The sequence below is a fragment of the Fonsecaea erecta genome (genome assembly GCF_001651985.1).
Source record: "Fonsecaea erecta strain CBS 125763 chromosome Unknown Scaff15, whole genome shotgun sequence".
NCBI lineage: Eukaryota > Fungi > Ascomycota > Eurotiomycetes > Chaetothyriales > Herpotrichiellaceae > Fonsecaea > Fonsecaea erecta.
In genome coordinates, this window is record NW_017387258.1 from 518860 (window position 1) to 531374 (window position 12515).

A 12515-nucleotide genomic window follows, 5' to 3' on the forward strand; every position below is an offset into this window, starting at 1 on the left:
TGATACGGCGTGAAGAAGGTGGTTGATTTGATGCCCATGTAGGGGAACACTGCTGGGTGGGAAGGCGAAAGAGAAAGAGGGGGGAAGAGCGAGATGCAGAGAATCAGGCTGTATTTATTCCTTGCCCAACGGCCCCCAAGCGCCAAGGCGACCCCCCACGAGGCACATACAGAAAGAGATAAATAGGACCTCTATTCTCGCACTGCTGGGGGAAGCCCTCAACAGTGCGAGAATCGATGTCTCAAGTTCTCGCACTGCTGGGGAAGCCCTCAACAGTGCGAGAAGTCGATGTCTCAAGGACAGCTTTATACAAATCAAGATACGTGTTCAACCCTCTGGCTCTCCGTCTAACGATCCCACTCCAAGGCTCTCTGACACATTAGGTGGGCAAAAAGTCGCCGGGCAACCCATCATTTTCCACCCAATCATAGATTTTTCAATGATTCACGCCACGTTTTGCACCGAAGGAGGGATTCTATCAAGGGGGATTGAAGTGTAGTAAATTATGGATTAATCAAACGGGCTTTTCCGGTGACCTTTGCAGGGGTGCTGTATTTGGAACTGGCCAGAGTCTGTCATTGTGTGCAAGTTGACTCTACACAAGGTCTGTGCCGCGGCTCCTTCTTCCTCTCTAGGAAAACGCTAGTGACATTCGCGGTTTCTCAGGCGTTTGCCCCCAATACCAAACATCAGGACCGAGCGGCAACGCAGTTCTCAACAGCGAGAAAATTCGCTTGCCAAATGGTAGCAACGCTTGCTAATCTCCCTGTTTTCTCACCAGTAAGAAACTACGTTCAGCAGTTCCGCGGCACCAGCAGAGACGGCGAGGTTGACACCGGAGCAACCAGCTCCAGGCAATCAGGGCACAAGGGCGCAGGCCAAGCCCAGCCGTGGCCACACCTACCACCATTTCTCACCCATCGCAATTTGTTCACCACATCCTCACCTCCGACCACACCACGCCTACAGCAAGAGCATTTCAACCTCTTATGGCAGTGAGCCGAAGCGAGGCGCTACCGCCAATCGATCCTGAAGCCATACGACTGGCTCACAGACTCACCCAGCACTTCGTCAAAAGAAATTCCTTCTCTGAACGCCCCCAGATCAGGAAGCATCATCGACGTATCGCTTTCGTCGTGAGACGATACTCCCTACCAACGGGCAAATTGGCAGAGCTTTATGATCCGGAAGACCCTACCACCTATCCAGACGAGTGGGCAGCTGACATTTCCCAACTCAGGAAAGCTTGCCAAAAACTAGTTACGGACACACAAGTCCTCAATTACCTGCTCCGATCGACAGGTGAAACACCAAGGGAAGAGACGGAACAGATATACCCCACCCGGTCTCGCAGACACCATGCCCAACCAGCTCGCAGAGGCAAGCAATGCCGGATCGCCTTTCACCCAAGCCCAACAGCAATGGCTTCGGAACTTCTCCGACGATATCAAGAGATCCGTGGATGATGCGGTAAGGGCAGCCCTGGCTGGCATCCAACCCGCCCGGACTCAATCACAATCCTCCAGCCAACCGGCCAGAACACCATCCGTCCCGACACCTACATATGAGGATCATATCAAACCTACGGAGATCGGCTTCTTTTACCCTAATGTCACCACCGAATGGACCTCGGATTCCACCATCACCAAGGATGGCAAAACATACTACCGCAGCCTCCCGGCCTTCGTTGACCGCGTTCAGGCTCTGGCTGTGACAAGGAACGCCGCGGCAATCCGTCAGACTCTCGAATTATGCTTGAGAGGAGAAGCAGAGTCCTGGTGGAACGAAGAGCTGGACAATATCAGTCGCATCAGTATCGTTCAGAGCCAAAACGGGGTAGACGAATGGTGCAAAGCCCTGGAAAATCGTTTCAAAGATTCACCATTAGACGCATTGAACAAGCTGAACTCGCTCAAATACACAATGACTGACGCCCAGAAACGAAGGAGTCCCTCTGCGTATATGGCGGAAGTCATTGCCGCAGCTAAAGCATGCGGATACGATTCCGACGAGTCCGCGTTCGTCCCATTCGCCTGGAATAGGATCGACATCCGCCTGAGGAACTCAATCGACGAACCGGCACCAGGAACCTCAGTCGCTACGTTCATGGAAACACTTCGCCGAAAGCAAGCAAACTGGTTTGACGAAGCCGCCCAAGCATTCATAGGTCAGGACCGTGGAGCCAACTCCGGATTTCGCGACCGTCAGGAATACTGCCCATGGAGTACGAATTGGAGCCGCAAAACCCAATCACGGGGAATGAACTTCAATGCTAATGCAAGCCAACCCTACGGATCAAACGATTCTTCGATAAAACAGGTTTCATTTCCAACGAGAGGATCCATCACGTCAGGAAACGAACCGTCAGGTCCGCAGAACCAACTCAACCAGGAAAAATCGAAACGCGCCGGAGGCCAATATCAAAGAAACACCCAGAAAGCCCAGCATGCGGATGTGCGAGACGAGGACGACGAGGACTGCGACCCTGACAACCAGGAGGCTAACTGGAACGATACAATTCGGGAGGAAGACCTCAACGATTCGAACCGATTGCCGGAGGACGACAAATTCGATGAAAAGGCCTGGGCCTTCAACGGATGGGTTGAAAAAGCTAGTGCACCAGTCGTCTGTAACGTCTGTGATAAGGGATTCGTTTCGATAAATCAACTACACCAGCATATCAGAACAGAGCACACTGCAAAAGCGTGCGAACCCTCCGATCGCCAGGCCGAACTGACCTTCTCCAGCCTTCGTCACAAACTCGGTGATGAGCACTTGGAATTCGTTCCATGGGGATGCGTAAACGACATGAGTGAGAATCTCAATCTCGGTCGTGTCTACGACTTCTCTTACGACAACACAACGCCACCCGAAACCGAGAGCCGTCCGAATCAAGACGTGGAACGTAGCGCTGCGGGAATTTTCCATGTCCAAACCATCCTGAGAACCGCCGCATCGAAGACAGACAAGAATGTTGACAAATGGCTCAAAGACGTGAACTCCGGATCCGTAGCGGACATGCAAAGTTCGGTTGACGGGGTCATGAAGGAGCTGTGGGATACATTCAAGGGCGCGCTGAATGAACTACTGCCCTCCAATATCAGTATTGCATCGCCTGTCCAAACCGTTCTGAAGCCGGAGGCATTCCAGGAAACACTTCTCAAAGCGCTCAACTGGAAGTTGGTGGCAGACATGGATCCTGCGCAAATCGTTCGGGAGGGCGCAACCAGGGACAGGAAAGCTGTGGAAACGGCCGTAACCAGCCTCTGGACCAGAGGACAAAAGGACTTCGCAAGGGAATACGCAGAGATGCCACCTTCCGATGTGAGGGAGTTCGGATTGGCTCAGCTGACACGCCTCGAAAAGGCAGACGCCCAAACGGTTTCGACCCATGAGACTCCATTAACCGCTACATACTCAGCTACCGCCACACCATCCGCAGCCGCCACAGGTGATTGAACGAAACGAGCTATGGAGCGATGGAGCTCACCGGAACGAATCATTGGGCTGGGGGTCTCGCAGAGACGGGTCACGGCACAATGAGAAGCAATGGGCATGCGAACGAGGACATCTGCCTGTTCTCGCGAGGGGGAGGCTGTCCGGGGCTGCGCGTGCAGCTGTGGCAAGGTAGATAGCTCAGCATCCGTTCTGTCCTTAGATTTCAATCAAAAAGTTCATTACCTACGCTTTCGCTTGCCAATCTTTCTCAAATGTCTGTGTCTGAAAGTGTCGAACCACCTCATCCTGGCCGCCGCAGTACTGGTCAACATAACTTGAAGCGGGACAAAAGTACGAGCAGCAGTCTGGGGGGGGATTCAATTTCTGCCTACCTGGTATGGGAAACCTTGGCGGAATCGAGCACGCTTCAACACTCTCCATCCCCGTGAGTTATCACGGTCTGAAAATGTTGCTCTGACGGTGAATCAATCTAGAACCCCTCTGTGAATGCGCGAAATCGTGCTGAAAAGCCTGTAAAGAGGTGCTATCCGATGTGAAAAGAGAAAAAAGCCAAGTGGTTGGGGAGGTAAAGTGGATGAAGCCTGCGTGAAAGACTGGCTTCTGGAAGCACAAAGTCAACATCCATCGGCATCGACTGAAAGGTTCACAGGCATTATCGGATGGGACAATTGCATACCAATCGAGGATGAGCTGGGCCAAGATCGACAAGTGGGTGTTGAAGATAATCAAGGTTTCTCTCACTACCTTGACGGTTGAAGCGTGTGATTTTGAACAAAATTCTTTACTCGGACGAAAAACAATATTACGCCATGTCAGCAAGCGTGTGATCACCGCGCTCTTCCTGCCAACGTAAAAAAGCATTTTCCGATTCCCTGGATCGCGACATGGAGCAACACCAAGCGCCTGTGGTACCCCCTCGTAGCTCTTCGCCGTCCACGCCGACGTCCAGAAGCACGCCCCGAGCCAATTCCATCACATCCGCGCATCTGCACGTACCTATCGATCTGGCATTGTCTATGTCAATGTCCAGGTCAGTGCTAAGTTGTGCTTTCGCCCCCCCTGTTGATCCACCCTGTGCCGAAACTCCAAGATCCCTCTCGTCAACGCCTCCCCCTGCTCAGGCGCCATCGTATGCACCCTAGATCGATCTCCTTGTCCATCACCACCAGGCGCTTGTCGTTGTGAGGCTAATTCGTGTTTCGTTGGCCGTATCCTTTCTGGCGGCCTCATAATCCCGAACTGTTCCCTCGGTACTGACATCTGCAGTATTATGTGGCCTTGTCGAACCAATTGGCGTGTTTTTGACGAAGCGTATCCATGAAGGTGGCCACTGTCGTCCCTGGACCCGGTTCATCAATTGATTCCCTCAATTGGATATCAATCTCATTCCATGCGAAAAGCACCATCGAATATTCATTGTCGTATCCACATGCCCTAGCGGCGCTGATGACTTCTGCCATATATGCAATCGGGCTTTTCCGCTTTTGGGCATCGAATATTGTGTATTTGAAGCTGTTCAGTCTGTTCAATGCGTCCGATGGCGACTCTTTGAACCGATCTTCGAGTGCCTTGCACCATTCCTCGACACCGTCTGGACTCTGGACAATGCCTACCCTCATAACGTTGTCTAGTTCATTCGTCCACCAGGATTCGGCTTCGCCTCTCAGGCAAGATTCCAGCGTCAAACGAATGGCTGCGGGGCTTCTCGTGACTGCCAGGGCCTGTACACGGCTCACGAATGCCTGTACGCTGCGGTAGTAGGTCTTGTCGTCCTTCGTGATGGTAGTGTCGCCACCCCATTCGGACGGGGCATTGGGGTAGAAGAATCCAATATCTGCTGGCCTTATCCGCTCCCCAATAGGCGTTCCTTGAGGGGGGTAACTCGCGGGCGGTCCTCTGGATGGGCCAGTCTGTCCGAATGGCTGGGGTTCTCGTGGTTGTGTATTAGGATTTGTGCTTTGTGCCAGGGCTCTCCGGACTGTGGCGGAGATCACTCGATCCGTGAAATAGTCCAGCCATTGCTGTTGTGCCTGGTTGAATGGAGATTCCCCCGATCCTTCCTGTGTGTTCCGCATGTGGATGGGGCTCTCTTGTCTCTGCACCTCTTCCGTACGTTCTCTGTCGATATCTTGCGTTGCGGCTGACGGTGCGGGTGTACCCTCTCGCAGCAAGTGGTTGAGATTCGACGTATGTCTGGCCAGGGCTTGACAGGCCTCTCGTAAGGCAGTGATGTTTGTCACCCACGAATCGGGGTAGGTAGGTTCGGCGTCAGCTGCGTATTGATCCGGGTGGCCGTCTTGTAGGCTGTATCTGTTGACTATGAATTCGATTCGTGTTTGATGAGAAGTGATGCTCTGTCGTCGACTGAATGTGGCTCTTTTGTAGAGGTATTGGCCAAGAGAGTAGGCGAGTCGTATATCCCCCTGATCAACTGGAGGCAGAGCCTCACTTCTTCGCACAGATGACATGGGAGATTGAGGTTGAGGTGAGCGTGGCGTGGATGGAATCACGTCCAACTGAGGCACCGGTGTCTGGTGTGGTTGCAACTGCGCTCTTGTTGCCAGGTCGGCTGGCGGATGTTGGTTCGCTGTCAACTTCGCCAAACCAGCTGTGAAATGCGGATTCAGACTGGTTAGGAAAGAGCGGAAGGTTGTGTAATGATGCTACCATTTGGCAAGCGTTTGCATACTCAATGAGATGATTGATGGATTAATGTTGTCTAGCTATCTGGGTGTCGAATGGCACGAACAAATCTAAGCTGTTGAGTGCCAAAGCCCCTGGCAGTGCCTTCCGTGAAAACCCCCGGCATCCTTCTTACACGCGTCTTTCAGCCGGCTCATCCTCTGGGAGCCGGTGCCCAGGTCCTGCACCACACAGATGGCGAAATTGTTCGGTGCGTGTAGTATCGAGTTTCTGCGCAGATGCTGATGGACCGAGTTTCGATGTGCGCGAGAAGATTGAGATGTGTTGAAGCGGCCTCCCGATAGTCGTCGCCCGTGGGTGTGAGCTGCGGGTGCGCAGCCGACTCCGCGATGTTCTTTCCCATCCCCTAAACCGTCAACGACGGCGAGGCCGACCGCGCGGGTCTGGAGGCGATCGATCGGGTACGCCAAAGGGTGGGAGGGCAGGATGGCGACAGCTCTCACGGAGATTGAGAGCTTTGAAAAGTCGCTGAAAGAGGCGCTGGACATGCTGGACTGGATGGCTAAGTATGTTGAGAACGTGATGCGTAGGTGTATAGATAAATTAGGCTGTGAGGGGTGAGCACATTGGGACTCCTCAAGGCGCCAGCGAAGCAAATAGAGTCTGCGCAGGGTTCAACGGGCCTGGGAGCTGTCCTAGTGGTGGCCCCGGAGCTGATCCTGGAGCTGAGCCTACATCCTGGAGGTGATCCTGGAAGTGGTCCTTGGAGTAGCCTTGAAGGTGATCCTGTAGGTGATCCTACAGGTGGCCTTGGAGGCGACCCTGCAGGTGATCCTGAACCCAGGACGGGATCCTATGGTAGTCTTGAAGGTGATCCTGCAGGTGGCTCTCGGGTTGGCCATGGAGGTAATCGTGTAGGTGATCCTGTATCCTGAAGGAGGGCTTGGAGGTGATCCTGGGAACGGTCCTGGGGATTGCCTGCTGGGCACCAGAGACGTCGCCATGGCTGCTCACAAGTGTAGAGAGGTATTGTAGCGAAACAGGTATATTTTGCCAGCAGTCACAGAGACCCAGCCTGCACTCGACTGTCTGCGACGAATGGCTGCCAACTGGGTCTTCCCACGCCGACTTTGACTGCCAGGCTGGCTTGGGTTTGTGATGCCACAGTTCCACCTTTTCTTGTCCAACGCCAGCAGTCTTTCAGAGACCAAGAGAGAGGAGGAGGAGGAGGTGGAGGAGGAGGAGGGAGATATTGATCTCAGGAATCGAGAAGGGTTCAGGCGGATCAGGCGCGTTTTCAGGGTCCTGCAATCCGTCAGTTCGCAGTTCCCTAACTTGTGGGGAAGGGTATTCGCAGATGATTTCAATGTCACAGAGCGACGGTATTGAGGCCGTTCAGCGAGGAGATTGATGGTGTTGAGATGAAGTTGTTGGAAGTCAAGTCCGGGGGCGGCGGCATATAAAGGGTGATTGTCAGCGCGCGGACGCAGGAATCGGGAGCCGAATAATCCGCCAAAATCCGCCAAAGCCACGTTATCTGTCTTCACCAGAAGCGTGGCTATGCATTCACCTTTGACCGTAAAACTAGCTGAGGTAACGCTTCGCTGGACCATCTGGCCATTGTCAAAGTTGAAGCCATCAGGCTCTTCTGATCTGTATTCGCAGATTGCCTTGCTCTCCTGGTGGGAGAAAGAGTGCTCGGTTCAAGCGACGGCACCGCAATATCACCGAAGAGACACCATTCTCGTTCCTCAATCCGACTAAAGGTAACGGATGTGCGCAATCGCTGTGCAGGTGGGCGAGCTCATTGGGTACGAGGGTGCCGGTGCTGTCGAACTTGTCGTGGACGAGACGATGTGACGACTTTGCCCCTGTCAGGACGTTTACGAAGGACATAGTTCACGGTGGACATCTTATATACCTGGTCATCGTCCCTCATCTGGAAAACCCTCACGGAGGTTCCGGAACGGACCATGGAGAGTGTGGTTACTCCACACTCCTCCTGTTCGTACTACGCTGTACAGATCTAGAGGAGTTGCCAGGCTATACTTGTCCATGTTGGAGGGATGCAAAGGATTGCAGGAAATCATGGCAGCCGACGAACGATCCTTGAACATGGTGAAGTGATACACTACTGGACCTAGTTAAGGCCTCAGACCCAATGTGCTACGAATGCAAGGACAACCACACCCACCGATGGGCCCTGCTGCACGGTTCCTCCTCCCAGTCCAGCAAGCTGAGTTCCAGATTACCAACTCAATGGAGCAGCTGCAGAAAAGAACCTTGGCCTGTCGCGAATGACCGCAGGCCACTTCACTGTACTAGTGTCGCCCTGAGTATTGCAGTCGGTTTGCTGGAGACGTCAATCCAAAAGACTGGAGCCACAATCATGCTCTTTGCGGGCGGCCCGGCCACTGAAAGTCCTAGTATGGTCGTTGCTCTTGAACTACGTGAGCCTATTCGGTCGCCCCATGATATCGACGGTACAGCCAGGAAGAAGCGCAATGACGGCGCCCCGGGCCACAAGAGATCCGTTTCCGGAAACCTTCTGTCGTGTCTGAGTTTCCTCAGCACAAACGGCGACCAGGACAAGACCGATGGTGGCGATCGAGATGGGCCGGACTCTCCTCATCGAGGGCGAGGTGCTATGGCAGAAGCACAAGCTCTGGGCAAGATAAAGAGGAAAGGGTACACCACTGCACCAGGGATCTGTTGCTGGGGATCGTGAATAGCCAGCAGATAATGAGTAACAACATGAACAATGCGCTGCTGTGGCCATGACACAGTTTGGATCCCAACTTCCACCAACCGGCCCCCCCGTCGTCGATACATCAGCTCAATAAAGTACCTCCGTGCCAGCCTTTGCAAACCCAGTCCGCTTCCATCCAGAGCAGACCACGACGACACAGCGGGACCAGCCCACGTTGAAGCTGTGGCCGATGGCGCCGGAAGACGCCGACGCGTGCCACAACCGTGAACAGAGCGTGCTTGAATAATACCACATGTCCAGTCTGCTGCAAAGCGTTTGTGACACGCCGTGCGCTCGGGCGCATGGTGCTTTGCTATATACACACAACACTTCCGTGCCTGCCGACCCATCTACAGACCAACATGAGGTCGACAAGCGAAATCAGTACAAAGGTCAAAGGACGTGCAGATAGAAGACGCAATGAAACGAGCCCCTACCGTATCTAGACCCCATTGTGCAGCTGGGGATTTCTCATCAACACAAGAACCACCGACATCTGCGGAGGGAGTTCTCTCGGTCCTCCCCAGCCGACGCATCGTTTGCTCACGGCGCCGCGTCCAATAAATGGCTGACAAGTCTCATGCCGTGTCAAAGTATTCGGAAAGACAAAGCCACGCCTGCGCGTGAGACTGAGCCATGCGTGGCCAATCAAACCCGCCGCGCCACACCTTTGCAGCCTCACACATTCCGACAGAGAATTTCCCTCGAAGGTCGACCGGGGGAGTTGCTTCCGACTCTGTTGAAAAGTCGGCGCCCCGGCAATTCAAGAAGCAGGGAATCAAGTGACTTACTCCCTGCGTTAGCGCTGCCTACTTTTTCCATTAGCGCGCATTCCTGCGAATCCTTCGATTGGATTGCTCATTGTGATGGTGATTACATCTGCAGTAGCGTGGAACCCCAACTCTGCATTAGCGCCTACGCTACCGGGCACTCTCCGGACGGCCACACTGTTGAGAGCCCAACTTTTGATTCTTGCAACCTGTCAAGTTCCCACTTTTGATTCTTGCAAACTTGTCAAGTTCCCTGCTTTTCGGAAAACACTGCTGCTGGGGTCAGGGTGAGGGTCCGGTCAGAGGCACGCACATGGTGTCGCTCAAGTTGGCGGTCCTGTTTTGTGTCAGGGAAATAATACACGGACAGGGAAGAGCGTGGACACCATGTCTCAGTTCCCTTCAAAGTGTCTCTTGTCGAGATGCCTTGCAAATGGTGATACCTCTGGTGTCGGAGAGTCTGATGCAGTAAGATGGAAAATGAGAATGTATGCACTCATTATTATCAACCCATTCAGTGCCTGGCTGATGGTTCGGGTCTTTGTCAATGTGCTCCGCCGGGTGTTGTAGACGAGGGTCAGGTTCGATCCGCCAGGGGATCGTATGGGCAGCGACCAAGGCTCCACGGGCTCTCTGGGCACTGGACAGACCTTCTTAGGCGCCAACCTGGGCTTCTTGCATATTTTCCTGGACTCCTGTAGCGTCGAGTTTGGCTGTCTGGGCGTCGGGTCGGGTTGGGCATAGCCGGGCGTTTGGCCGTAGAGGGGCGTCCGGGTCCTGGGTCTTACATTTTATTTAGGGGGCAACGTGCCGCGTTGGGCTCGGGCTGGTGGGAAGGTAGGCGGTGGCATTGGCGCCCGGGGCAGGCGCTTCCTGGGCTTTGTTGGGCCCCAACGCGCCCTCAATTTTTAGGCGTCTCCAATTAAGAATCCGAGAATCTGCCCCCCCGGATCGGCCCCCAGCCGCCCACACTCCTTCCCCCATCAAGCCTGCTAGGTTGATTGACTGCACCAATGTGTCTCCCACCGACGAAGTAAGGGATACAACAAGTAGCATTGCTGTTGAGGGAACGAGAGTTTCATCAAGATGATAGCGATAGATTTGACTTCATTGACCTATGAAATAAACAAAAGTACAAGTACACGCGTCAATCTCGCCACGCCCCTACTGCGCCAGCTTCGCTCGCTGCAGCTCATCTTTTTTTTCTGTGCCTTCTCCCATTTTTCCGCATGTAAACGAGTGTCATCAATCCAAAATCATGAACAATCCAAAGAATACATGAATCAACTTTTTGCAATCAGCACGAATGAATATCCCCGGAATCCCTGATCCACCTGTCCAAATCCCACAGCACCCTAACTCTTCAGAGTCCGTCCTGAAAGGCGCCCTCGATTCCCCCATCCCCTTTACCGTCCCGTTCCTATCATGATTCGTCATCCCATAAAGTCACATCCTTCTGCGATCCATTCTTGTCTGAAAACAGGATCATCCAGAGGCCAGTCTGCACAGCTCACGAAGTGCGGCAGATTACCTCTTGCCTTTGAACTTGGACTTGCCCAAGTAGAGACAGTCTTTGAAGAAGTCGCTGACGGACTCCTTCCACCCGTTGGGGCCAGTATCAAAATAGGACACCTCGTGAACTGGTACAAAATCTTCTGGGATGGAGGGAAGAGCTTCTGGGATGGGGGGAAGAGCTTCTCGGACGCGTGGAAGAGCTTCTGGGCCGCGTGGAAGGGCCTTCGGCACGGCTCTCGGGTTTTCGAAGTCTCTGTTGGGCTGGGGGTATCGGGATTCCCAGAAATTGTACCACATTTGTCCTGCGCTGGAGTGGAACTCTATGAATCCCGGTGCGAAGCGGAGGAGCTCTTTGACCAAACCAAAAGTTATCGCATATGTAGTCACCGCCTCTTGATATACCAGAAGCCCTGCGCGACTAAGAGAACGGGGCAAGGATGGAGGCTGTGTAATGTCTTCTCCGATTCCGAATGCATAAAGATGGACAAGGTAGCAGGTGAGAAGCAAAGCCAGTCGAACCTTGGACGATTCTACCTCTTGGAATTCTTGGACCGCCTTCCAGATGAGGAACTCGCCTTCGGACGTTTGAGAATAGTGCTCGAGTAAACCAGTGCATCCCTGGCTCCGGGCGCAAGCGATGATAGTCATGTATGTGGGGTCGAGAGTATTTCCAAACTCATTGTGTAGTTCCAGTAGGGGATGTATCGCTTCAGCTAGCACCATGAGAGGCCCCTCTTCTCGGCGCTGGATGGACAAGGCGGAGAGGATCATAGTCCGATCTTCGAGAATTTCTTTTTCAGCCGTAAGAATCTTCAAGCGCTGGAGGACTAAGCTGATTTCCGGAAAGGTCGCTGACTGACAGCTGAATGGCTCCATACTCCAAGTCTTTTTTCCAGAGACCCGTAGGACTGGATCTATGAAGCTGCGGAGGCAGTCTTCGGTGAAATTGGGATGTAGATGCACTTTCTGTGTCATTTGAAATAGGCACTCTAACACGTAGAACCTCCTGGATCGTGTGGGGACATCTGGAAAGAAAAGGCGTTCAAAGATGTCTTTGTTCCATTTGATGCCCACCGTCTTCGGGACAATAGTAAGTATGAGGATAACGATCAACTGCTGGAAAGCTAGACAATTTCGGCCATTGAACGCCTCTTTCTTAAGGTTGCCCCAACGCCATCGGTCTTCGGGTGTGGGAGAGATCTCCAGTGGTGGCGGCGGGAGAAGCACCGACTCGGGCCTTGCAGGCTCCATGGGAGTATCCAATGACAGATCGAACGAGGCGGAATCGCCCATGGTCAGAAACTTAGCAGTTGGGAAGTCACTGGGACAAGTGAGGGGCGTAGAGGAAGGTTTGGCACAGCAACCAGTTTGGGGGGAGG

The 12515-nt window shown here is 53.4% G+C and overlaps 4 protein-coding genes across 4 annotated transcripts; 2 read left to right on the forward strand and 2 right to left on the reverse strand.

Moving 5' to 3' along the window:
* Positions 1–1359: 1359 nt before the first annotated feature.
* Positions 1360–3459, forward strand: AYL99_11717 (hypothetical protein; the record flags this gene model as incomplete). Its single annotated transcript, XM_018843222.1, has 1 exon — positions 1360–3459. One exon carries the CDS (start codon positions 1360–1362, stop codon positions 3457–3459), a length of 2100 nt encoding a protein of 699 aa, XP_018687549.1.
* Positions 3460–4727: 1268 nt separating this feature from the next.
* AYL99_11718 (hypothetical protein) lies at positions 4728–6650 on the reverse strand (the record flags this gene model as incomplete). The annotated part of the gene is made up of 2 exons (XM_018843223.1): positions 4728–6067; positions 6278–6650. 2 exons carry the CDS (start codon positions 6648–6650, stop codon positions 4728–4730), a joined length of 1713 nt encoding a protein of 570 aa, XP_018687550.1.
* Positions 6651–8491: 1841 nt separating this feature from the next.
* AYL99_11719 (hypothetical protein) lies at positions 8492–8830 on the forward strand (the record flags this gene model as incomplete). Its single annotated transcript, XM_018843224.1, has 1 exon — positions 8492–8830. The coding sequence occupies one exon, from the start codon at positions 8492–8494 to the stop codon at positions 8828–8830; it is 339 nt and encodes a 112-aa protein (XP_018687551.1).
* Positions 8831–11148: 2318 nt separating this feature from the next.
* On the reverse strand, positions 11149–12429 carry AYL99_11720 (hypothetical protein; the record flags this gene model as incomplete). Its single annotated transcript, XM_018843225.1, has 1 exon — positions 11149–12429. The coding sequence occupies one exon, from the start codon at positions 12427–12429 to the stop codon at positions 11149–11151; it is 1281 nt and encodes a 426-aa protein (XP_018687552.1).
* Between the last annotated feature and the right edge of the window lie 86 nt (positions 12430–12515).